At 41.5% G+C, this 26,539-nt stretch overlaps 2 protein-coding genes across 5 annotated transcripts in view; one reads left to right on the forward strand and one right to left on the reverse strand.

The window, feature by feature from the left end:
* On the forward strand, nt 1-18,480 carry capn3b (calpain 3b). Of its 2 annotated transcripts, XM_072455550.1 has the most exons (23): nt 1-491; nt 5,191-5,260; nt 5,765-5,883; nt 6,069-6,202; nt 6,676-6,844; nt 7,373-7,456; nt 7,534-7,625; nt 8,598-8,675; nt 8,918-9,078; nt 9,380-9,549; nt 9,826-9,837; nt 10,018-10,226; nt 10,305-10,341; nt 11,362-11,391; nt 11,498-11,587; nt 12,900-12,974; nt 13,043-13,100; nt 14,524-14,588; nt 15,085-15,153; nt 15,843-15,921; nt 17,456-17,572; nt 17,652-17,710; nt 17,893-18,480. In XM_072455550.1, the coding sequence occupies exons 1-23, from the start codon at nt 171-173 to the stop codon at nt 17,917-17,919; spliced, it is 2,325 nt and encodes a 774-aa protein (XP_072311651.1). In that variant the 5' UTR covers nt 1-170; the 3' UTR covers nt 17,920-18,480. The 2 variants fall into 2 exon arrangements, with proteins under 2 accessions (XP_072311651.1, XP_072311736.1); XM_072455635.1 differs by lacking the exon at nt 11,362-11,391.
* LOC140368326 (uncharacterized) overlaps nt 18,423-26,539 on the reverse strand; it is a 13,283-nt gene continuing 5,166 nt past the window's right edge. For all 3 annotated transcript variants that reach the window (XM_072455493.1, XM_072455425.1, XM_072455345.1), the window contains 15 exons: nt 26,084-26,141; nt 24,284-24,417; nt 24,151-24,211; nt 22,997-23,708; nt 22,695-22,738; nt 22,474-22,607; nt 22,132-22,266; nt 21,821-21,937; nt 21,504-21,695; nt 21,161-21,223; nt 20,624-20,743; nt 20,446-20,517; nt 20,291-20,362; nt 19,514-19,660; nt 18,423-19,064 (listed from right to left, as the gene is read on the reverse strand). In XM_072455493.1, coding sequence (XP_072311594.1) covers nt 19,008-19,064; nt 19,514-19,660; nt 20,291-20,362; nt 20,446-20,517; nt 20,624-20,743; nt 21,161-21,223; nt 21,504-21,695; nt 21,821-21,937; nt 22,132-22,266; nt 22,474-22,607; nt 22,695-22,738; nt 22,997-23,708; nt 24,151-24,211; nt 24,284-24,417; nt 26,084-26,141 — 2,118 coding nt within the window. In that variant the 3' untranslated portion in view covers nt 18,423-19,007. The remainder of the gene's footprint in view (nt 19,065-19,513; nt 19,661-20,290; nt 20,363-20,445; nt 20,518-20,623; nt 20,744-21,160; nt 21,224-21,503; nt 21,696-21,820; nt 21,938-22,131; nt 22,267-22,473; nt 22,608-22,694; nt 22,739-22,996; nt 23,709-24,150; nt 24,212-24,283; nt 24,418-26,083; nt 26,142-26,539) is intronic.

A 26,539-nucleotide genomic window follows, 5' to 3' on the forward strand; every position in this document is an offset into this window, starting at 1 on the left:
AAACTAGCGAATGTGTTCTGGAACCAGTTAGAAGAAGCTGACAACTCCAGCACTCAAACTTCAGCAAAATTAAGGAACTGAAAGTGTTTCCTAACCTACAGGAAATTACAGGATTATTTTTGCAAAGATATTACTTTCTAATGGGTTGTTGTTGCAAAGTTTGAGATAGAATGAGTGCTCAACCCCAACCACACCAGCAGCCTTTGGTCGAAGAGGAGATCACAGTCAAACTCGTGTTTGATTCTGAAGCATCAGCTTTTCCTGATGAGAAGTCAAACTATCCTCTGGTGGAGGGAAACTCCATCTATTCTGCCATTTTAAGCCGAAATGAGACAGTGAAGGATGCCAATAGGTTGAAGACGTTCCTGGAGCTTCGGGACAAGTATGTGAAGAAGAAGGTACTTTTTGAAGATCCACTGTTCCCGGCCAACGACTCCTCACTGTTCTACAGCCAGAAGCCTCCCATGAAGTTTGAGTGGAAACGCCCATCGGTGAGTTACCAGAAGTTGTTGTTGAATTATACGTATTTAGGCTATTCATGTGATGAAACGTATGTTATTGTATACATGTTGGATTTTTAAAATGTATCTGTTTATTGGTTCTGTAGAATAAATCTATTTTATGGCTATATCTACTTTATAAGGCTGTAGTTAACAAAATAAATTATTTAACTGAAGACATGCTCTGTGCATTGATTAAGCAGCTAAAATGGGGTGTGGCACATGCAAAACATTTTGGCTCTTGCACTACTTATCTAATAGGAATGTATCCAGTTGACTGCCACGTGATTAGCCCTTTTACCACCTTGTGCAGACTGCAAACAGATCAGCGAGAGCCTATCAAGATGCATTAGGAACTCACGAGAATTCATCTTGGTGGAAAGGTTAGGGACTATCTCATGCATCTGCCCAGAACTGAACTTACATGGCAGAATTTAACATTATTAGTAATATAGTGTCTTCATACATAAAAGGGAGATTCAATTTTAGCATAGAGGAATAAAGCGTCTTTAGAAGTGACATAAAAACAGGAAGTGAGTGATGTGCAGATTTATGCCTGTCTAGGAGTGGCCATGACAAAAGAGCATGATCCGCCAACCTAATTGAGTAAGTGTGGCGGACTAGCAGATTAGACAGGTACTGAAACTTTGCCTCTGGGGCAAGAACATGAAAGTAAATACATGCAAGTTTATATTCTTAAATCAACAGGTGCACATGGAGTCAATAAAGAGATTGAAGGATGAGGGATATGTGGTCAGACTGACACGATCCAATTAAAAAAGTTTTAATCCAAGAGGCAAACGATGGAAGGAAAAAGTAGAGGCCCAAGAACTGACCCTTGGGGCACTCCACATGGATGACATAGCATTACCTGTGCTTTAGAAATAGATGCAGTAATAACAGCATATTCACAAGTGAAAAGGCAGACAAACTGTCCAAACACTCCTAGCACTCCTCACGTCATGCTTTCTCCTTTCTGCTAAATCCTTATAACCCTATTAACAGGCCTATAATTAGTCAACTAATAAAACATTTGTTAGACCAAGACACCATCGACAGATTAATCCATTTAATGACTAAAGAACTATAGATGGGTAGTTTACTGTAATCAGTACTAGTACTGTTGTGAGCCATGCATGCATATCACGTAACACAAATATTATGATTTCAGAACTCTAAAAGCTGATTTAAAAAGGCTCTAGCCACTCTCATCTTTTACAAATGTATGGTATTATAGTTGATCCGCTGCATGTCTGTGGGAATGCCTCCGGACTCTCTCTTTCACTCATGGTGGCTTATGAGTGGCTAGCAGTTTGGGCTCAACTAGGATGACCATCTCTCCCTCTTTTGGTTGTCCTGCACAGCCATTCATGCTTCTGTCTGAACCACTTTTGGAGAGTGTTACCCCCATTAGTGGTGTCGGATTATTGATCAATAAAATTTACACAACTTAACATGATTATCCATCCATCCATCCATTTTCTACCGCTTGGTCCCTTTCGGGGTCGCGGGTGACTGGAGCCTATCCCAGTGACTTCGGGCCTTAGGCCTTATATTTAGTTTTTCTCAAAGAAATCAAGACTTTTTGGGTGTACTGCCATTTAGGGTTGTAATATGTTGGAACCTATGATTGATAACATTTTTAAATCACATGGGGTTATTGCAGTTATCATCTATGAACTTAAATTTATCAAGTGCGCTCCTTCATCCCATTGCATTCAAAGTCTTTTTATAGAATCTGAGGTGGTCACCCTAGGCTTGACTCTGTGTCTGAGTGGGACCTCCAGCTAAGGTCCTGACCAAACTGAGCTGAAGATCTGGAAATGGGTCCCACTGCTCCTGGTTTCCCCAGCAAATGCAGAAAATAATTGTATTTATTATCGTGTTAGAGTGTACCTGACTTTTTTGTGTCGGTGTAATCCCTCATTCGATACCTGACTTTACGTCATTCTCCTGCTCCTCACCTCTCAGTATTTCTCTCTCTCTCTCTCTCTCTCTCTCTCTCTCTCTCTCTCTCTCTCTCTCTCTCTCTCATTCCTTCCCTCTCTCTCTCTCTCTCTCTCTCTCTCTCTCTCTCTCTCTCTCTCACCCTCTCTGTGCCCTTTCTCAACCTCTCGAACATTTTAGTATTTGAGAATTTGACATGTGCATGACTCAAGTTTGATGGGAGTCCAGGCTGAAATGCTACAGGCAGCAGCTGTCACAGAGACTGGAATCTGCAGCCTGATGACACTCATGCAAAAAGACTGGGGCCTAATGCAGCACAAATTCATTTTAAAACAATCAATGTTTTCTTGGTGAAGTAGTAACACGCTAAAAGAGTGTGCGGAAATAAATTGTTCATGTTCCTCTTCTAAAAAAAGAAAAATGTTAAGTATCATAAAAAAAGTCTTTTATGATACTAGATTGACCTATTGAGATTTCAACCATGTAATACTGTTTCCACATCAAATTGTTGATTTGAAATGATGTTGTTTGTTTCACTCCAGCACATTCCCTGCATATTTAGTTCATATCACTGTTCAGTGTAAAAAGAAAACTTGGTTCCGGTGACATCATCAGGTGGTCAGTTTTGCAGCAGCATTTATGCTCTGTGCAGCCAGCCTCAGCATCATGATTGATGTCTGCTGCCCTATGTTCGGCCATCTTTTCTACAGTATTAGAGATATTTGGATGATTTGGATGATTTTTGGTTAGTACCCTTTGTATTAACCATACTTTCTCAAAAAAATCTATTTGAAATTTTATAATGCCTATCATCATAACATTTAGCAAATTTACTTATCCCCCTTCAAACTCGGGTCCTTTACCAGAGGCCCCTGGGAGCTTGAGGGTTCTGCGCAGTATCTTTGCTGTTCCTAGCACTGCACTTTTCTGGACCGAGGGATCCCTGGGATCTGCTCAAGTCATTCCTCCAGTTTGGGGGTCACTGCCCCAAGTGCTCCGCACCACCGATACCTTCACGCATGAGACATTCACTGAGGTCATCTGTAGGAGCTTTGTCCTTGATGTACTTATGTAACTTGGACGTTTCGTCCTGGATAGTGGCACTAGTCCTCGGCCTCCTTCCTTACAGCTAGTGTTGCCATTTGCCTGTGGGATTCCCAGGTACTTGTAACTGTCCTCAATGTCTGCTATCGCTCTTCTGGGAGTGAGACCCCCTCTGTGTGGACCACCTTCCCTCTCTTAGTCACCATCCGCCCACATATTTCTAGTCCGAATGACATTAAGATATCTGAGCTGTAGATCCTGGTGGTGTTGATCAGGGAGTCATTTCCCGCTCGCTCTTAGCATACAGCTTGATGTCATCCATGTAGAGGAGATGACTGATGGTAACTACATTCCTGAGTCGGTATCCATAGCCAGTCTTGTTGATTATTTGGCTGAGGGGGTTCAGACCTATGCAGAACAGCAGTGGGGACAGCGCATCACCTTGGTATATGCCACAATTGTGCAAGTGGCTTGCCATTGGCCTCAACTGAATGTTTTTTTCCACAACCTCGCCGAGTTCCCTTTGAAGGCTCTTAGAGCCTCATTGATGTTGTACAACTCCAAGCATTCAATTCAAGTGTGTGGCATTGAGTCGTATGCTTTCTTGTAATCAATCTGGGCAGTGCACAGATTAGTGTGTTGGGTTCTGTAGTCTTGAGCAACTGTTCTACCAACCAGGAGTTGGTGTTTTGCTCCTCAGGTGTCTTTGCCGATGCCCTTCTGTGCTTTGCTCATGTATTGATCCATGTGCCCACTTATCTTAGCCGCAATGATGCCTGACGTGAGCTTCCATGTTGTGGAGAGACAGGGTATTGGCCGATAGTTGGATGGGACTGTGCCCTTAGAGGGATCAGGATAGTACGCCCTTTGGTTAGCCATTCAGGGTGAGTCCCATCCCTTAGCAGCTGGTTCATTTGTCCTCCCAGGCACTCATGGAGTGTTGGGTCCCTCTGGACCCGACAAGCACTTATGAAAAAGGTGTCATCTTTCAGAGGCAGTCCCACTCTGCACACTGATTAGAAGAGATGTTACAGAATACTCCAGTCCTGACCATTGAAGTACTGACTGTTTAAAGATACTCTGCTAAATCAACAATTTCACTTGAAGCATTTTACCATGACTGAAAATTTGTTTGAATGAGCCTTTAGCCTTTTGTTTAGCATGAAAGGGGGAGAGAGGGGGTACAGACAGTTGGCAGATGTTAAGGGCTGGACATGAACCGTGGTTGCAGCAACCACACATGTGCAAAACCCGTAATCACTGCACCACAAACAAAAAAACATTCCTATCTCAACATTTAAATGATCAAGGTATCAACCCAGATGCAGCTCAAATGTAAAGTTAACAGCTATTGTTAACAACCTTATTCATAATGCTTGCCCCACTTATAGAAAGCATGTGTTTACGCCCTCTGCTGGCGCACTGATTGGTGAAGTAGCTGTGGCATTTTTGTGTGCTCTGAATTTATTTGTGTTTGATTCATGTACCTGTTGTGAAACGCCAGAATGTGACCAAAAATTAGTTCTAAAGGCCTGAATTATGCATTTAAATATTTCCTACTATTATAATTATAATTGTAATTATTTGTCCAATTACTAAAGCAATAAATTCTGAATAAAGATATATGAGTAGAAGAATATTCCAAACTTCATTACTAATCACATGTTTATACAATCTACTTTGACATATATTTTGACAGGAAATTTGTGATGATCCTCACTTCATCATAGACGGAGCCAGCAGAACAGACATCTGCCAAGGAGAGCTGGGTAAGGACTGTGAGAAATAACCACCTGATTATTTTGGACTCATCAAATGTCAGCTACACATGCTGGGAGTGTTCTTAGACTTAAAGAACGAGGAGAGACATGTCACCAGCTCACAGCACTCGCAGCAGACTGTGACCACAGACTTATGCTCAGTGACAGTTGTTATCTTCAGACTAAACTCATTCATTTAAGTTGGATGTGTGTGTGTCTACAGAGAGATCAAGTCAAGTATAACAAATGAATAAATCGATATGTTTAATGAGAACTTATTTTATTTGGTGACAAAACATTGTGACATTTTGGCTCCACTGAACATCTTCAGAAAATGTTGTTACGATCTGGATGATGCTGGTACATGAACAATACTTAAACAACTACAGCAGCATAATACTGATATTCGTAAATACATTCTCTGGGATCAGAATGATATCAGAAAGTATTTTAACAGCTGACTTAAGTAGTGATTTTGGAGCGTTGATGTTCTTACGTGTGTTGTATCCTCAGGTGACTGTTGGTTACTGGCTGCCATCGCCTGCCTCACTATGAATGAGAAGTTGCTGTATCGAGTCATCCCTCCTGACCAGAGCTTCACCGACAACTACGCTGGCATCTTCCACTTCCAGGTTTGGAACAGAGAACCAGGCTGCTATAAAAAAGCGTATTCCCTCTGTGATTGCACGCACACTTTTATATCCTCATGTTATTGTGCATAAAGAGTTTCCTTAGAATTTGATGTTGCCTCAATAAATGTAAATACACAGTTGTAAATAGTTGTGAAATATTGCCTTGTCTTGTGTGTGTTTTTTAGTTCTGGCGTTATGGCGAGTGGATTGATGTGTTGGTGGACGACCGGATCCCCACCTGCAATAATCAACTGATCTTCACCAAGTCCTTCAGAAAGAATGAGTTCTGGAGCGCGCTGCTTGAGAAGGCCTATGCAAAGTAACACATAACTGTCCTGTCACCCATGAGCGCTTTCCACTCTTTAATGTTAATAGAGCCACCCAACACTCACATTTGGAAGAAAAGATCCTCTGAGAAATGCATAGTCTTTTCCTACGTGGTTTAGACTTTGTCCAATCCATGTTTAGTTCTAATTTAAATCCTATGTAAAAGTTAAGGCATTCAAACTGCTTAAAACATCCTGCTTCTTTCCCCCCGAAAGTGATTGGTCATTGAGTCAAAATGTGCTGGCTTGTGACTTCATGTCCCCCACAATTTGTAGTTCTAGTTCATTTCATGTCTTTATCACTGTCAAAACCTCTAACAGATGTTACGGAAAGTCTTATCAGGTCTCCTAGTTTTATTCCTTGTAAAAACCCTCTCCCAGCTTCAGGAGCCAGCTCTGACCAGGGCAGGTGTGCCTTATGCCCGGTGCTTTGTGTCATGTGCCCTGTGTCCTGTGCATGTGTCAGGTTGCACGGGTCGTACGAGGCTCTGAAGGGGGGGAATACTCTGGAGGCCATGGAGGACTTCACTGGAGGAGTCACAGAGTTTTTCGAGCTGAACCAGGCTCCAGAGCAGCTCTTCTGCATCATGAAGAAAGCCCTGGAGAGAGGGTCGCTCATGGGCTGCTCCATAGACGTAAGTACAACTCATCAGCGTGTTTTTGTCTTTAGAGCATCCAGTATCAAAGTTGTTTCATCGTACATGCATTCACATAACATTAGTGTGTCCTAAACATGCAGATAAACATGGAAATCTATTTGAGACCTGTAGATTACATAAATAGCAAAACCATTTAGTGCAAGAAAAAAGTATTTTCAGAAAATGGCCTTTGAAATGCCAAACATTACACCTAAAGTGATGGAGGAAGTAGAAGTAGAGGAAGTAGAAGTAGAGGAAGTAGATTGGACTTTTAATTGTTTCCAGGTGAAAATTTCATGTCAGGAGAATTAAATGCCTCCAAAACCTCAAAATGTCTTAGTTTTGCCTGTCGTCTCTCAAATATGTTACAGATATAATTGTAGGGACCAAAACTCAGGTCCGAATTGGCTGAATCTTTCAATATTAGATCTTCAACATGGTTTGAAGTTAAGGCACAAGATAGTTTAGGTTAAGTCTAAGATCAATGTAATGTAATGAAACTTAACTTGTGTGTTTGTGGATAAGGTGACTTCAGTGAGTGAGATGGAGAGTCGCATGGAGCAAGGCCTGGTGCGGGGCCATGCCTACTCCATCATCGCCCTGGAGGAGGTACAGCGGGCCCCTGGGTAAATTCTGATGCATGGTGATACGGTGATGAGTATTGTTATTAAAGATGTGTCTTTTAGTGTGAAGAAGTTGACAAGGACAGCAGAGTGCAGCTGATCCGGCTCCGGAACCCCTGGGGGTGGGTGCTCTGGAGGGGCCCCTGGTGTGCAAAGTGAGTCCTCTACAACCGCTGGGCCCATGTTTTAATCTGATGATGTCTAAGATCTCAGGTGGAGCCGTTATGCACAGAGACGTTTTGTCTGATTTGGATCCACAGATTTATGTTGTGAGTGATGACGGTCTTAAAGGTGACATATTATGCAACCATAATAAACCATATTATAATTGTTTTCCCTTCACATTTCCACCCTCAAATTCTCATGAATTTAAGAAAGATGAGATTAAATAAGATGAGATAAGGTCATTTGTCTCCCAATTGAGAGATATGTCTTGAGTATCAAGGGCACAATGAAAATAAAGATTTGCCGGTGTATAAATAGCTTCTACACAACTTCACACAATAAACAAAGTACATATACTCCTTTGAACAAGTACAACTACACAATCTGCAATGGAATCTAACATTTACACAACCCCTACATGGCCATAAAGTGGATTTTCTTGTGCACTCTCCCAAGTAGCCTGCAGTTAATATTGCACTCCTCCTAAGTGGTATTAAATTGCCATTCCTCTGAACATCCCTATTGTCCCCTACACTGTCCATTACTTACTTTGTTCTCTGTTATTTGTTAAAAATTGTGAAGCACATAGATGATGCACGTTCAGCTACATCACACAGTCATTGGCACAAGCGCGGGCCTGACTAACCCTGGTGTTTAGTTGTGATGATGTTTACAGTGTCAGTAAACGGGTCAACAAAAATCAGCGCCAGAGTTTTTAAGTCAGCAGATATATTTATTTTATTAAGTATTCTAAGTGTCAGAGATTATAACTATATACAAAAAGTCTTGCTTCTACTAGTAAATGTTTGAGTTATGTTATGTTGTTTAGTCATATTCAGACACCCAGTTAACAACAGAGAGATTAACCATAAAACAGATCAAGTTGAGGCAACATCAAATTTAGTTTTTGACAAATTTAAAGATTTACACATTTCCCTTGATTATTTGTTATATTGTTATAGTTCTAAGGAGTGGTCCACCATCTCCATTGCTGACAGTCAAAACTTGAAGAAACAAACAGTGGAAGAGAGTGAGTTTTGGTGAGTTTTCTTTTCTTTTTCTCATCAAATTTAGAAAGAAAACATTTTGCACTTTTCCTCCACACACCCCTGTTTGTTGCATCAACCCACAACATGCACGGGGATCCTGACCAAACCGCTCTCACTGCGGTTTCACTGAGGTTTCCACGGCAGCGTTAAAGGATGGACCAAATGCAGTGGATGAATCTCCCTACAAGGGTTGTTAAGTTTAACTGTTCCTAACACATTCTCTCATGTGTCAGGATGTCCTTTGCAGACTTTAAGCAGTACTTTACTAAGATGGAGATCTGCAACCTGACCCCAGACACGCTGCAGGGTGAGGAGAGGAGCAGCTGGACGGTGTCGGTGAACGAGGGCCGTTGGGTTCGGGGCAGTTCTGCGGGGGGCTGCCGCAACAACCCCGGTAAATGCACCTGCTCAGACATCACACTAGTTTAACTCCAAAGCAAAGTTTAAAAGCTAAACATAATCCCACATCCTGTTGGTAGAGATTACATTTTTTTTCAACATTTGTAGTTATTTAGTTGCTTTGCTCTTCTGACAACATCCATATTATGCCTCATATCCCGGCGACTCTAAGACAGATGTCCACACTTCCTTCACAGACACAATAGACATTGGCTCCAGCGTCCAGAGCTAACAAAGTTCCTCCTGAACCCTGGCTTGTAATGGGACGTTCCGTTACTATGTGCTGTTTTGTGCAGACACGTTCTGGACTAATCCTCAGTACTGGCTACAGTTGCTAGAGGAGGACGACGACAGCGAGGAGGGGGAGAAGCTGTGCTCTGTGGTGGTCTCCCTGATGCAGAAGGGACGGCGGATGCAGAAGAACCAGGGGCCTAGGTTCCTCACCATCGGATTCTCCATCTACGAGGTTCAAAACACTTAGAATAATATTGTCATAAAAAAATCCCCTCACAAGCCCATAGTTTGATATTTAAAAACAGTCAAATGAAAGCATTAAACCAGCATTAAACCACAAACTTGTTTTACACATTTGTGGATTAAATTCTCAAACAAAGCATTTTCTTTTTGGATACGTTTGACCATTACCCAACAAGATATTGTGTTTTAGAATGTGAATGACACAATATGAATTCATTTTGTGAGCTGTATTATGTGTCAGTTATTTGTTGTTTTGTCTGCGCAGGTTCCAAAGGAGGTATGAACACCACAAAAACTGAAAGGATAAGTTCACTGTGTACAATGGGTGTGAGTTGTCGTATAACAATAAAATGAAAGGGATTGTTTTATGCAAAGAACATATCACAAATAAATGCTTTCATAAATGATGTATTAAATATTGAATGTCCTTTTGGACCAATGCCTATGGTGTGTGCAGATCGCAGGGAAACACCAGCACCTGCAGAAGGACTTCTTCCTGTACACGGCGTCTAAAGCCAAGTGTAAGACCTACATCAACCTGAGAGAGGTGACGGAGCGCTTCAGACTTCCCCCAGGGCAGTACGCGCTCATCCCCACCACGTTTGAGCCGCACCAGGAGGGAGAGTTCATCCTCCGCGTGTTCTCTGAGAAGGACAGCTTGTCAGAGTAAGTCTGGGGGGCTCAGGTGTAGTTTGGGGGGTAAGTGAGTGTGATGAGACTGAGAGGTTGTCTTGTCCTCCACAGAGAAGCAGACGACACCATCGGAGCAGTGCCCATGCAGGTCTGAACACAAGTCCTCTAATAACTCTTTAACTTAACTCATTATTTACCTTTCTGTGTGGTTTCCCCTTTATGTGCCATATCATGGACTATTCACATTCCTTTGCACACTTTCAGTCTCCTTCTACAGAGCTCACAACGCCTCTGTATTTCTCTGTATTTTACACCAGATATTTTAGAAACACCACCTGCCAGACTCCATGGATACAGGACAGTAAAAAACAAGCTTTTGTAATATTTGCCATGGAGACAGATCAGTTTTATGCCATTCTGAAGTAGAAGAAAATCTCCATGGACACAAGCAGGTGACAGGCCCCCCACCAGAGAAGATACAAGTCGGGTTTGTGGAGACACATTCAGTGACTGCGCAGGCCAGAAAAACACCCATAATGAAATAAATGCCTTTATTTCAGTTTCTAGTTTTTTTTAACAAAAATCTTACATGGTGCAGCTTTTAAAAATTCTTTCACTCTTAGTTTTTTTTTTTTTTTTAACGGAGACACAGATGTCATGGCAACTAATGGCTTTGGGTTATCATAAGACATGTATTTCATTTCAAAAGTGCACTGCATAACTTTTCTAATAGAGGTTTGCAAGCTCTTTTTATTGCTTTGCCTTGAATATTCTACAGTAAAGCATTTTATATATTCTAATTTGTTCATTTGGGGTATTTTGGTATTTTATTGCTCAAAAAACCCTTGTAAAACGCATGCATTTTAGATCTGACCTGTAACTTGCGCCATAAGTTAGACCTTTCCATGGAGACCAGCAGAAGGCAGACCCTCCATAAGAAAGGTTACGCAGAGCAGCTTTAAGTTACTTTAAATGTGTCTACTTTTAAGCTACCTTAAAAGTTGTGAAATAAATAATCAAGTAATTTAAAAAGAATAATGCACATTTTAAAGTCTATCTAATATTATTCTAACCGTCCCGTTCTTGTCCATCCCCTCGGTCTCTGGCTCTCTCCATTCAAATGTAACTAACCCTGTGTCCTTTCACCTGTCGCTGTGTCACTGACCAGAAACCAAACGGCCAGAGAAAGAAGGAGAAGGTAGAGTGTGCATGTGGCGCCGGCTCAACAACCCTACACCACTGCTCAGGAATGCAGCAGTTACTAAAGTGAGATAACGCCAACTGTCCTTTCTCTGCACCACCAGCCCATTGTCTTTGTGTCAGACCGAGCTCACGCCAACAAAGAGATCGAGCACGAAGGAATCCGAGGGGAAGTCAAGAAGAAGAAGCCCAAGGTACTTGTCTTGTTTGTAAGATAAGATATTCCTTTATTGTCCACACATGGGGAAATCTCGGTGTTACAACGCAGTAGATACAGAGGGAAAGGACTGATAACTTATAGGAAGTTTCAAAAAAACACTCTTAATAGAAAAACTCTTATGAACAAAACTCCTCTCATATCTTAATAGGGAATGGAGGGGGGGAAATAAAATAGAATAGATAAATAAAATAAAAAGATAAAGATAAAAACAAGATAATAATAAAATAATAATAATAAAATAAAGTCAAGTAAAAATAGCTAGCATAAGACTAAATAATACTAATAGTAAGTAAGTAAACAAAATAAAACACTCTTATTTACATCAGTTATATGCACATGAATATGGCCTTAATTGCTTGTGAGTACGACAGTAATTGCACATGAATATGACGGTATTGCACATGGTTAATTCAGTATTGCACATGTTCGGAGCTAGCAGTGTTTGTTAACACGTAACACGTGGCTTCAGTAAAGTCCCAACTTACCTGTGCAGTTCAATCATTCAGGGTGGTTTTGGGACACTGAAACCATCCAACCATCCATAAATTACATTCATTATTTTCGTTTAATAACCCTGGGATCTCTCAGATTAGATACAGAAGATTTAATTCTGGTCCCGCTGCATCTCAAGCTAAACTCATACAGAACCAGACAGAATTGTTTGTTTCAGTGGCATGAAACAGAGGAGCCCATTGCATCCCCAGACGATGCTTTGTTCTTCACTTATTGACCCTGCATAAATAAATATATAAATGGTTGTCGTGTCAGCGCAAGACACGCACGTTTACAGAAAATCCAACTAGGTCACTGAATGTATTTTGTACGGCCAATGGATGGTTACTTCAATTAATGGTAAAGCTGTATGAGTCATGCAGGGGTCGTGTGGAGGTCGTGTGGAGGTCAATGAGGCGTCAGGGGGATACAGACAGTGTCTGGGTCAGCAGATAGTTGAACGTGACCTTTGAGCTGTAGTTTTTGTGGGTGTAAGTGATCTGGCTCATCACTACACGTACTTTATTTTGTGCTTATTGTGGACAGAAACACTGTGATAAAACCTGTGGGCGCCATTGGGAATCTATATGATAGCTTCACAATCATGGAGTCTTATTATATACAAAACTAGCTGTAAAAGAAGGTGCTATAGACAGTGTTTAATGCTTGAAACCCTACACAACTATTGAAAGATAAAGTACGGGTGCAATCATTAAAGGAACAAGTCATTACTTAGGTATTTACTACTCCAGCGCCTGCCTTGGTAACCGCTTTTTCTTTCATCCTTTGTACAGCGCATACTTCTTGAACCTGAGGAGACGGAGGAGGAGAAGAATTTCCGGGCCATTTACAAGCAGATATCTGGAGACGTGAGTGCGCACCATCGTCCTGACAACAACGTTCAAACAGTGTGATTCATATTTGCCCCCTGCACCAGGACATGCAAGTGTGCGCCAACGAGCTGAAGACCATCATGAAGAACGTGCTCTCCAGGCGTGAGTCCCACTAGCAGAGGGCGTAACAGGGCCTTAACTCCAGCCACATGTCCAAGAGGAGGCTGGTGCTCTCTGTGTGTTCTGTCTCACCACCTGAACTCTGGGAGATCAGACCCACACGGCTTTGTGTAGTACAGTATATAGTATTTCAATATAGCATTTCAATATGTTGTATTATTACTCTCAAAAATATGTAATAATATCATTACAAAACAATACAATGACAATTTTTTTCAAAAAGGTTAAAAGTTTATATTGAGCCCAAAGTAATCTTTCACACATTCGACCATTTAATTTCTGAGATTGACATTTTGGGACTTTTTTTTTAATTGACAGCTAAAAAGCTTTACCTCAATAGCATTTTTTTCACTGATTCAGATGAGAAATCACAACTGCCAATAAAAAAAAGCAAATATATTTACATAAGCACATTTACTATAAACTTACGATTATGTTTTTTGCCTTTGACAGAAATATTTAAGACACAATGTTTATCAGTTTCACAGATTTTGAGATATTACATCACGCTCTCTTTGCGCCCCGCTGTGCTCCTCTGTGCCCCACTGTGCTCTGCTGTGCCACACTGTGCTCCTCTGTGCCCCGCTGTGCTCCTCTGTGCCCCACTGTGCACCTCTGTGCCCCACTGTGCTCCTCTGTGCCCCGCTGTGCTCCTCTGTGCCCCGCTGTGCTCCTCTGTGCCCCACTGTGCTCCTCTGTGCCCCACTGTGCTCCTCTGTGCCCCACTGTGCTCTCCTATGCCCCACTGTGCTCTCCTATGCCCCACTGTGCTCCTCTGTGCCCCGCTGTGCTCCTCTGTGCCCCGCTGTGCTCCTCTGTGCCCCACTGTGCTCCTCTGTGCCCCACTGTGCTCCTCTGTGCCCCGCTGTGCTCCTCTGTGCCCCACTGTGCTCCTCTGTGCCCCACTGTGCTCCTCTGTGCCCCACTGTGCTCCTCTGTGCCCCACTGTGCTCTCCTATGCCCCACTGTGCTCCTCTGTGCCCCACTGTGCTCTCCTATGCCCCACTGTGCTCTCCTATGCCCCACTGTGCTCCTCTGTGCCCCGCTGTGCTCCTCTGTGCCCCGCTGTGCTCCTCTGTGCCCCACTGTGCTCCTCTGTGCCCCACTGTGCTCCTCTGTGCCCCGCTGTGCTCCTCTGTGCCCCACTGTGCTCCTCTGTGCCCCACTGTGCTCCTCTGTGCCCCACTGTGCTCTCCTATGCCCCACTGTGCTCCTCTGTGCCCCTCTGTGCCCCACTGTGCCCCACTGTGTTCCTCTGTGCTCCTCTGTGCTCCTCTGTGCCCCTCTGTGCCCCTCTGTGCACCGCTGACCCCCGCTGACCCCCTCTGTGCTCCGCTGACCCGCTCTGTGCTCCACTGACCCCCGCTGTGCTCTGCTGACCCGTGTGCCTGTTGTGTGTCCACAGACAGTGAGATCCGGTCAGACGGCTTCAGTCTGGAGACGTGTCGCAGCATGATCGCTCTCATGGACGTATCCTTCCACAGCAGATGTGGAGACATGGGTGTCATTGGTGAACAGTGGACTGTGGAGAACACGTGATGGTCCTAAAACAGGTTCTTTACAGTGTTTCTCTGTGGTTCTGGTTCTTCTGGTGGTGCTCAGGTCTTTGGTTATCTTTGGCTGGTTAATTAGTCACTGACATGTTATTGCCCATAACCATAAAGCAGGGGTAGAGTGACCTCATTTGACCTCTTTTGATTGTCCTTCGCAGCCATTTACGTCCCACTCATTTAGGGAATATCTCACCTTTTGACAGATGCCCCATGAATTCACTAACAACTGTGCTAGATATGTTTAATGCCATACTCTGGAACATTCCAAAAGATGTAAAGAAATATCATCTCTATGGAGACAAGTAGGTCACCAGAAAAGTTACCTAGGACATCTCTAATAGAACAAATTTAGTTTACTGCTGGAGAATTAGTGCAAACATGTCCTGTAGTTTCCCTGACAACGTGGAGCTCAGACGGATGGCACTGGAAAACTCAACCTTCAGGAGTTCAAACATTTATGGAAGAAAATCAAAAATTGGCAGGTCAGTGTTTTCTGTTTCTATTTTTTTTAAGCGGGGCTGAAAACATAAACCCTGCCCACAACCACATTTCAAGTAGAGCTGGTAAATGGTTCAAACGGGGCCCTTCCAACGGGGCCTTGTTTCACAAAGGATGTTCAATAATCCCTGGGTTTTCATGGTTTTAGATTTTCCATGTTTTTTTTTATCTCTAAAACAACTTTTGTTGAGTGCTGTGTCGCTCATTGATTGTATTTGCATGTGTACATCCCATTCAAATAAGTATGTTCCATCAATCTAACGTCTGTGTTGCCCAACAAATTTGAATGCAGAACATAAATTAATTAACTCTTCAGGCCTAATTAAATACACCTGGTCCATCTATGAATAAGGAAGTGAACTGTCCAATCAGAGCTCTCCTTCAGGAGCAGACGCTGGTTAAACTCAGGTTTAGAGGAAGGACCAGATTAAACTGTTACCATAGCAACAGTCTCAGATTTGTACTGAACCCTTGAGTTACACAGAGTTACTCCTCAGAGTCTGGTTTATTTTACCCCTCTTTGTCAAACAGAGTTTACTAATCAGGGCTGTACAGTGTGATGTCACAGGAGGCAGCGCATAGTTTTTCACTGTTTTCGACCAGAAAACTGTAAATGTATCTAGTTTGCACTAAAAAAAAGATGACTACACTGAAAGTTATTGTATGTTTGTAGGTCATATTTAAGAAGTACGACAAAGACAAGTCATGGAGCATCAACAGTTTTGAGATGAGGAACGCCGTCAATGAAGCAGGTGGGACATAATACTCTTCGATACATAATGACGCACTGTAACACCATGTTTGTATCAATGGATAACTTTAAGGTGACATATTCTTTTGCTGGTATTTGGTATACAATTGTTACACAAGCAGATCATTAACTGTAGAGAAAGCTTCAGTTGTGGTCATCTTGACGCTGTTTTAGAAAAACAAGACGTTTCGACTCTCATCCAAGTCATTCTCAGTCTGTGGATCTAGTCTGAGAACTCGGATACTTATCCTACTCTTAGTAAGCCCCGCCCACCAGGCAGAACCTTTTTTCATCTGAAACAATATGCTTTGTTTGTCCGAACTGCCCTGAAATGGGCCAAAACAATTCTATTGTTACCTGACTGCAACTCCCTCATCACTGATGCGTCCCTGATTAGAATCACAAAGGTCAGGGCTGATGCCGCCCCATGGCTTCAAAATGCTGCTGTACACTGCCAGAAGATTGAACCTTAACTTTTCATTTCTGAATAAAGAGGGATTCTCTCTCTGTTTTTTTAAACCAAAAAAATCCTCTTACAAACCATTTCTTCTCCTGCTTAGAATCACTCACTGTCACTGTTTGTGGCTTTAAGATGAAGATGTACGATGCTCTGTAATCCTGAATTTGCTTGTCTTCTGTGTTGATAAAGCCTCTTGTGCAGTGGCTGTTTAGTCTCACCTGTAACACTCAAAAAATTGCTCTGTTTTTGGCTTGGCATCTTGTCCTTAAGATGAACCAGTTTTTGTCTTAAAGTGTTGCCCGGTATTAAATAAACTGGAATTTTGTGCTGTCTAAAAATCCTGTGTGTTTTTTAGGGATAGAAACTATTCTTTCTTTGTTAAGAGCCCAAGCGGGGTAACCACAGGCTGAAAGAGAATTCGAGACATCCAAAACATCTCGTTTTTCAGTGTCCAAATGACAACAACTGAAGCTTTTTCTACAATGGATCACTCCTGGAGAAATGAGGGATTACACCGACTTGTTTCTAATCATTATTTTACTTTTTGATTCATAACTAACAATCAAGAAAAAAAAAAAAAAAAAAGGCAGATTGACTTTCTGTTCAAAACGTCTTATTCACTGCTGCTGGGTTGACATTATCTGAGCAGTGACGCCTCAACTGCAGGACAATTCTAGGTTACTCCATCCATCCACTTTTATCCAGCCAAATGTGATACACACAGTTGAAGAAAACTAAAATATTACTGTTTAGCTATAAGAACACTGACAAAATAAATAAATACATTAAACATTAAAAGTACATTCAATACAATAAGAAACAAATACAAACTTGTAAAATCCTTACTCTGTGTGGATAAGACCTTAGCTTAAGATGAAACTTAACACTCCACTGGGGTTGCACAGACGTGGTACATCTAAATCACTCATGAGGGGAAACCGTTATAACATGCTTGAAAGCTATTCAAAACTTTATTTACACAGCACTTTTCAATAATAGGCTAAAGTCACACTACAATAAAGCTTTGAACGTCAAGCCTGTGGTGCATTTCATTCTGTTCTTTATTGCTGTGCAGGGTTCCACCTGAACAATCAGCTCTACAACATCCTCGCCCTGCGCTACGCCAACGAGCAGCTCCACATCGACTTCGACAGCTACATCTGCTGCTTCGTGCGGCTGGAGGGCATGTTCCGTGAGTCTGTTTGCGACAGGGATGAGAGGAGGTCATGACCCTCAGAACTTTAACGTGACGTATGTGCTTTTCCTCTCAGGAGCTTTTCAGGCATTTGACAAAGACGGCGATGGACTGATCAAACTCAATGTGCTCCAGGTGAAGAGATATGCTTTTTCATCTTCTAATTTTTTATGTGAGGACTGGAAGTGCTAATTTATTTTTTCAAACTGTAAGAATACATTTTTATTAGAATGCGGTTATGTGAATTGAATACTCACTTGATTGTTTGAGCAGCTCCAACAGTCCTTCAGTAAAGTGACCCCTTCCTTCCTCTGTAGTGGCTCCAGTTGACCATGTACTCCTGATGGGACTTCCCATGGACCTTTACTATGTGTGGAGAAGACTTCGGCTGGATGTAGGTCTGCTGCTCATCTGGAAACACCTCGCCGTAATAATCTTTAAAATGATTTGTCTCATTGTTTTCAAAATCAGCTTTCTGAATACACAACTTTTCACACGGTACTTGGTGTGAAAGTATTTGTCCGGCCAAGTACCATCAATTCTAAGGTCTAAAACAGAGGTATTCTAGATTTAAACTAGGCTTTAATTGGTCTAGTCTTGAACTACACAATCGCTTTACTAGTTCTGAAAAAGGACAAAACTGTGGATTAAAATGACTCTCTTCAGCAAATACTTGAACAGTAGAGGAATCCCATGTACCAGTTTAAGTGCTCATTAATGGACAATAAATGTATATGAATTGAGATTAGATCAAATGGTATGAGGAATTAAGAGGATCACATTTGTGTTTCTGAACTGAGTGTTTAAAAATGTTTTGTAATTATAGTTTAAAAAACCCAAACACATGCTACTTGATTTATTTTAATAGCTGTACATACTGAGACATGAGAATAAACATTTCATTGCAGTTGGCAGTTTCTTTATCAATCATGTACTCAAATTGAAAAAATCAAGAGGGATTATGTAAGGTTGGTCAAAAAGGACATTTGCAAAGATTGCCAGCCACTTTTCTATTAAGCAACTCAAAAGATTGTACCAACCTATTTTGTGAGAGTATAATGTACATTGTTGAAATATTTTTAAAAAAAAACTTTCTAACAAGGAAGAATCAAATCAATTTTAAAATGTTGAATTAGAACACATTATACCTTCATTTGGGGGAAAAAAGGAAAACATTTGAAATAGAAAAAGCTCAGTTTAAATCTGCAGAAGCCTCTGTCCTCGGAGCCAGGGACGGCAGGCTTAACCCTTTCATCGCAGGCTGATATTGGTGGATATTACTAAATGACGTGAATATCGACAGATACCGATACTGGGCCGATATATCGGTGCGCCCCTAGTAATAACAAATCATCATCTGCACATCTCAGCTTTAGACAAAGCAGATCACACTGGGCACTGGTGATGAACACGAGTCCAAATTAAAGGAACGTCACGGCTGAATCTCGCTTTCGGTCTCCACGTGGTTCTTTACATGGTCAGGAAACGCCTAGAAACACAAAACACACTATTATTTATCATAGCCTGGATAGATTATATTGGGTGACTTTCAAAAGTGCATCTTCAAACTTAAGATTTGTCAAATAAAACTGGACAGAACAGTGGACTAACTCTAACCCTAATATTATACAAAATATCTGGTGTTTAAACATTTAGAAATAATGCCATACCGAGTTCTGAATTAATACCTTAAAATTAAACGGGCATTTATTAAATATTTTAGCACCATTTAAGACTAATTTTATTGCTAAATACATTGAATATCTTTCAATGTCCTTGAACCTATGAAAATGTGGGTTTAATACATTTTTAAATGTTCGCTTTACAGTCTCCTCCACCCCAAAATCATCATGAGATCTTTGGTTAAATCAAGGACTACATTTACATTTACTTATTGAAAGAACAAGCCCTGCAGTGCAGCCTGTATCGTACTCTTACCAGACAAATTGCAGTCTGTGTGGAGAAGAAGGCTGAGCAGCTCTTCCATCTGCACTTGACCGTCTGCAGTTTGGGGCTGGTGTGGTCACTCACTAAATGCTGAAGCAGGTGCTCTGCCACACCGAAGATCAGGGCGCAATTGTGCCACTAGAGGGAGACAGACAGACACACACACACACACACACACAATATGTTTCCATGCTTTGTGGGGACATTTGCTGATGACAGATAATATCATTAAAGGTCCCATAACATGCAAAATCGACTTTTCAGAGCTTTTAACCTTCTTACATTGCTATTTGTGCTTCATATATGTACCCAGAGTGTTTTTGATTGATTCCCGCAGTTTTTAGCTATAGTAAAGACTATCTCCTTTCCTCGAATCTCCAAACTGACGGGGGTGGGTGCAAGACCGCGTCATAAGGGCAGGCACGGGTCACCATCCCCCCTAGAGTGTTTTATTCACAGCAAAGCAGGAAGTACGCTGTTATGAAAAGTTGTGAAAAGCACTTTTAAACTCATCATGGTGAATGTTTAGGCTGCTCAGTAAGTGAGTGTTACATGTGGCACACTGCAAACTGTTTAAAATGAACCAGTTCTGTTTTTCACATTTTAAGACCGGTACAGTGCCTTTATAACTTAAACCCTAACTTCAACTGAAATGGACCCATCTGAAATTTAAACCATCTGACTGATCCAGTACTTCAGTCTCTTTGTACATGTATTTTAAGAAGCAAAGGCCTCTACAAAAAACAAAACAGAAGAAATTGCAATTACCCAGCAACGGAAGTTCTTCATCAGGTTGAGTCTGACTGCCTGGATAGAGCCATCATAGCAGCCTGTGTACATCTGAGGGACAAGGAAGAGCATTGCAAATTACAAATTCATTTATTGATCCATTATTTTTATTTTTATTATTACTCCACACTTACCACGCTCTTGTGAATGGCCATACACAACACCATGTCACTGTGGCCTCCGTAAACCTGCAGCCGATCGTGAGACTGGAGACACACACAAATGTGACTCGGGCTGGTTTCAGATACACACTTTGAAGCATTTAAACATGAACTTTGAATGGGATTTGAACTTTCAGAAGCATAACTGCACCTGTAGTTCGTAAACCCGGACCAGTTTGTCCAAACAGGCGGTGACCATCACTTTGCCCAGGATGGCGATGGAGGTGACTGCGTGACCATGGCCTTTGTAGACCCGCACAAGCTCTCCTGTCTGAGGACAAACAGCACATCAAAAATACAATCACTGACTAAAAGTCTCAACTGAGGTCCAAATAGCTTTCAAAATAAACTGTTCGATAGTTTAGCACTCTGGACACAGATCTCTTAAAAATTATATTTCTGCCAACATTTTAAGTCTAGTTTTTTGTTCTGTCACTTTCTCCAAAAGAACACAAGCATGTTTGATGAGGCTAGAGCAATAACCGGAATCATTGTTTGATTGAGCAACACTCCACTGGGGCCATAGATGCATGAGGAGTATTTGAGCAACACTCTGAACAATGCTTTGAAATGTGAATGGATTTTGAGCATCTAGAAAAGCCTGAACAAATGTGTACTTTTTCTCAAGAGTTTTTAGTAGAATTGAATAGAAATATAAGGTCTATTGACATGGTTAAGACATACTCACATGTACATTATGTGCATGGACTGACGTGTCACTGGAGCCACTGAAGACCAGGTCATTCACCACCTGCAGGAAAATCATTTTATTCAACATGAACCATTTTTGAAACCATTTACCTCGAGCAATGCATCACCATAACCGGGGTTTCCTTTCTAACCTAATATTTGTATCTCTAGCACAACAGTATCTTTACCAACCTTAAACACATTGTTTATTGTTATTAACATTCTTAATTATTTCCTCCACAGAATTTATTGGGGTAAAAACTTAAAAGCTATTTTACAATATACAGCTCTGAACTAAGAGCTGGTTTAGTCCAGGACTAGACTAGAAACCCGAGGAGTACCTTGAGACACAGCACAGTTTTGGAGTGGCCCTTGAGCGTGCGCAGGAGCAGGCCACTCTTGGCATCCCTCACGCTGATGGTGCTGTCATAGGAGCCAACGAGCAGCACTTTGCGGGCCCCTTCCTGAGCAGAGGACAAGCAGCTGACCCCTCGGGGCCCGTGGCACTCAAACACTTCAAGCTCCTTCAGGCTCTGCACACAATCACGGCCAAGATATTTCAACTTCAAAGACATTTCAACTTCTGTCAAATGTTATGCAAAGCAGCCTTTTGACTGACCATTCATATTTACATTTCAATAGAAAACACTACATCTACCTTCAAGTCAAAGCTGGCGACAGAGCCATTGGCGAGGCCAGCGTACAAGATGTTCCAGGCCACATGCAGACACAGCACGCGGTCAGGCACGGACAGCTGCTGCAGGCACTTCCTCGTCTGAAACAAACATGAGCACACATTTAGGAAGAAGAGCCCTGGTTCAGTTATTGTTCAATCAGAATACAAAGTATTAGTGAAAAGCCATGTTAAAAGCGTAAAGACAGGGAGACAGGTTAAAGACTCAGTAAAAGATAAAAATACATCAGCTATAATGAGCTGGACAGAACCCCTGTACCTTGAGAGCCTCGTACCTTTGTGCTGAAACAGCAGATGGTCTGGTCACTGGAGCCCGTGAAGAGCTTCGGGGGCAGATTCAAAATGGCCGTCACCAGGAGACTGTTTATTTTGTGGGAGTGGCCTTCGAACACTCCCACACACTCTTTGGTCTGGGAAAAACAATGATCGTTATTTATACCTCATTAGAATAAAGTTATCTGTAAACTGTGAATGGAATTGTGAGGAGTTCACAGAAATTGTTGAAGTGCAAAATTCCATGAGCCTTTAGTGTTTTTTGAAGTTAGTAACAGTCCGTTCCTGTTGGCAGCATTGAAACAGAGTTGCCAGGGTCTGAGAGGCCTTGGAGCTGGACTTACATGCAGGTTATAGGCTCGTGCTGTGTTGTCTCCAGAGCCGGTGTACAACACGCCCTCGTGGATCTGCATCGCTGTGACTGGACCAGAGTGCTTCACAAAGTCTCCCAGACAGAGCTCCATCTCCTCTGTGGACCCTGAAGGACAGATGGACGTAAGAGGACGTATAATTGACCATTGTGTCCAGAAAATAAGACTTTTGACAATCAAATGTGCGGCCTTACTTTGAGGTGTGTCAGTTTTTGTCAAAGATGCAGCCTCAACATTCCTGGAATAAAAAATAGATACACAGTTGAGAAAAACCAGTTGATTCAACAGAACGGTTTTACACCGCCATTCGTTTTTACTTTTCCGCTACACCAGCACTGGTTACATTTATTATATATTGCATTATACTGTACACAGTGATGGGCTAGTTCAGTTTTTTTTGTGTAACGTTTTGTGTAGCACCATAAATTATAGATACGAGAAGTGATGAAAAAGAAACCAAGAGCGCTCGTTACTATAGTTCCCACTATGAGCTCACCTGTGCTTTTCCTGTGTCTGCGAGAACGGTCCGCCTGGTGGACAACCCAGAGCGCTCTCCACAGACTCCACTTCTTTCAGCGTGGCTGGAGTTGAACCCACACCCTCCCCCTCTTTCGGGGCTGCTGGTGCTGAAAACTCCATAGCATCCTTAGTCGGCTCCTCGCAGGCTTGACAGTTCTGTACCTGTACCACCTCCACCTCCTCCTCCGATTCCTCATTATTTGACTCATCCAGGTTTATCACCACATCTTTAACAGGCTCTATCACCTCCAAATCATCATCTTCAAGCACGAGAGGCACTATTTCAACATTGTCCATGACCTTTTCAGTATTTTTCTTTTCTAGTTTTGGTTCTTTTTCTGCCATTTTAACACCATTTTTTGAAACAAATGGTGTCATAACTGGAAGCTTGCTATTGAATATTGATGTCTTTTGTAGTTTAGTCGTATTGGGAATTATTGGTTGTGTAAAATCTGAAGGTGAGAACAGCTGAATTGCGGTAGCTACATTTGGAGTTGTACTTTGTGAAATATTGAGCAGCGTTTGACAGGTTTCTTGTCTGGCTTGAGCCGAGTCAGGCAGGCTGCTGCAGGGAGGAGGGACAGGTGCGGCAGGAGGGGCAGGTGCAGCAGGAGGGACAGGTGTGGCAGGAGGGGCAGGTGCGGCAGGTGTGCTCTGTTGTTCTGTGTCTGAGGCTCCACTGACTCTTTCTGAAAGAAAAACAGTTCCATGTTGTTTTAATGAGTTTCTTATGATTTCTCCTTTTGTAAGTAGAATAATTATTGAGTTTCGGTTGGCAATAGTGCTGTTGCAATACTTCCATTTCAAATGCAAAACCTTGATAAGGAAAAAAGGCTCGAGATATCACAAAAACTAAAACATTGTGTTTTAGTTTTTGTGATCTTAAATGATTACATCTATATATAAAAGGAATGATTCCTTTTTTATATAGAATGTAATCCTTTTTTATCATCTTCTGTTTCTTTCAGTATCTGTACCTGCTCAAAGCAGAATCAGTATCAAAACACACATTATATTGAACAGTTTTGTTAAAGAAGCATTAAATCAAACTTTCACAAAAAGGTTTTTGTTCAAAGACGTATCTTAACTACCGTAATCAAGTTACTTATTCAGTGTTTTGCAACGGTTTACCTTTCATTCCCTGCAGGATCTCGATGCGCTGAGCTCTGAGGCTGTTCACCTCAGTGATGCACTGTAACAGATCAGACACACATGAGGAACAGGGCCCCTGAAGGATCAAGGGCCTGAGAGGCGGTGTACAAACCTTCTCCCGGAGGATGAGGAAGGTCTGCAGGGCGTGTTGAGTCTGGACAATGGCCTTGTCCAGCTTCTGCAGCCGGAGACTCAGGTCGTCCTCCATCAAAGACACAGAGTAGAGTTTGTCTAACGGAGACTGGTCTGCAAGACACGAGAGCACAGCTATGAGACCGTTCAACTGTGGTCCACACAGACGAGTCAACAAGTGACAGAGAAGTGCTCACTTTATCTGTAATGCAGAGGTTTGTGTAAATGAAACTCTACAATCATTTCAGATTGAAGACTAGATCTATGAAATATAGAGATCTGGCCTGAGCCAGGTTATACATCTATGGGAAATACACTGCTTTTGAAAGAAAAACACAAATGTATAATCCAAACATGTTGATAAATCTAAATTTAAAAAATCCACTACAGTACTAAAACTTTTTGGAATTATTCATACACAGGCAGAAAGATTAAGATGGCATAACATTAATATTATAAGAAGATCAAGATGGCACATTTGGGGACACATTCCCAAACTAAACTAAAGGAAATTCAACATTTGTGAATTTGCTGTTTGTGCGTTTGAAAAAGGGTGCATCCCTCAAACATCCACCCATTAAGCATTTCAGACCGTCCATGGTTAGTAACTTAAGAAAACCAATAAAAAGAAAGCGAACAAGCTAAAGGGATCCAGCTAAGGGACTGCAAATAACATCTGGATGTCAGTTGGACAGGCAGGTACACTATATCATAGACTTCTGGGTAAATTTTAAACTTTATGACAAATTTAACAATTCTGATAATGCTAAACAATTATGGAAAACTTAAATTCTATTTAACAAATCCAAGAAGAAGACGTGTCACCATTTAACACTTATTGTCTGGAAAAGATACACACTGAAATAGATTTCCGAGGAAACTAGAAATACATTCATATAAAGCTATAAATGAAATAATGAAAATGTGCAATTAAAAAATAATAAAAATAAATCTCAAAAGTTGAACAATAGGATGCAGCATAGCAGTGATAAAAAGACTATCAAATGTCATTAAAAGCTTAGTTTTCTGTCACTTAGATAAGTGAGCGGTTGTTTGGTCAAATCCAAAATGTGTTTTTAAAAGTCACAAAATGAACACGCCTCTCTTGGCTTGGCTGGTTGTGTGCAAAAACAAACCAAGAGTTATTACTCAGATGCCATCTATGTTCTACCAAAAACTCCCTTTTAGTAGAAAATAATCATTCTAAAAGACACTAAGAAGGGCTGTGTTTCACTCTGCTAAAATGTAAATTGATTTTGAGCCAATGGAGTTGAGTAAGAAAAGAATAATTTACCACAGAATATAACAAAGCAGTGGTCATAGCTTCAAAAAGCAACTCCGCATTATTTTAAACAGATCTAAACAGTGAATCTATGTGAAAAAGCATGTAAGAACTCACAATGGTTTGTACCTGTAATCAATATGTGAGTATTGTCAAACTGTATAAATGTAAAAACTTTTAAATCAGCAAGTATTGGTGTATGCATGTAACAAGTAAAAATGTTAATATATTGTAATATAGATATTTGCTTACAATTATGAATTGTTTTATTTGAAATTTAAAAAGGAAAAGTAGCTGATGCTAATGGGGATCTATTAAACAATGAATAATTTAGCTTATCCACAACAGAAACTGAAACCGTTTAACAACTTGCCCGTTTACAAAATGTTTCCAATAACAAACAGATAAAGAGCAATAAGACTGAGAAGAAGGAAATCAGGGACAATATTGGTGTATTTTCTGTTTGGAGTTGCAAGACAGACACAACTCTGACATTACCTGTATTTTGAGATTTTGTCTTCTTCAAACAGAGACCCTGTTCACAAACCCCATCACTCTGTGGAGAGATGGAAGGATACATGCAATAAATATATGAATAATAACAGCAACAAACTAGTAACTGGGAAGACCCAGGACATGCTGGAGGGACTATGTCTCTCGGCTGGCCTGGGAACGCCTCGGGATCCCCCCAGAGGAGCTGGTGGAAGTGACAGGAGTGAGGAAAGTTTGTCTAAGTTTGCTTAGACTTCTGCCCCTGCGACCCGGCCCCGGATAAGCGGAAGAAGATGGATGGAACTAGTAACTACATACACACAAGTGAGCAGAGCCACACAACTTGGGGTTTGTGGATGTAGTGAACCATGAAGTTAGGGTCAGGGTCAGCAGAGGGTGAGGAGGAGAGGGTCAGAAGGAGGTAGTTTTTATGGTGTGGAGACTTTTGAAAAAGAAATGGCC

The sequence above is a fragment of the Eucyclogobius newberryi genome, unplaced genomic scaffold (assembly GCF_026437365.1).
Source record: "Eucyclogobius newberryi isolate DKJ021-1_F unplaced genomic scaffold, fEucNew1.0.hap1 SCAF_1, whole genome shotgun sequence".
NCBI lineage: Eukaryota > Metazoa > Chordata > Actinopteri > Gobiiformes > Gobiidae > Eucyclogobius > Eucyclogobius newberryi.

Bases quoted from the DNA above. Each gene is read 5' to 3' on its own strand.
- capn3b (XM_072455550.1), top strand. From the start codon at position 171: ATGAGTGCTCAACCCCAACCACACCAGCAGCCTTTGGTCGAAGAGGAG. The intron at 5,884-6,068 runs GTTTGGAACAGA...TGTGTTTTTTAG, and splicing joins CTGGCATCTTCCACTTCCAG to TTCTGGCGTTATGGCGAGTG. The intron at 17,711-17,892 runs GTGAAGAGATAT...CTTCCTCTGTAG, and splicing joins TCAAACTCAATGTGCTCCAG to TGGCTCCAGTTGACCATGTA.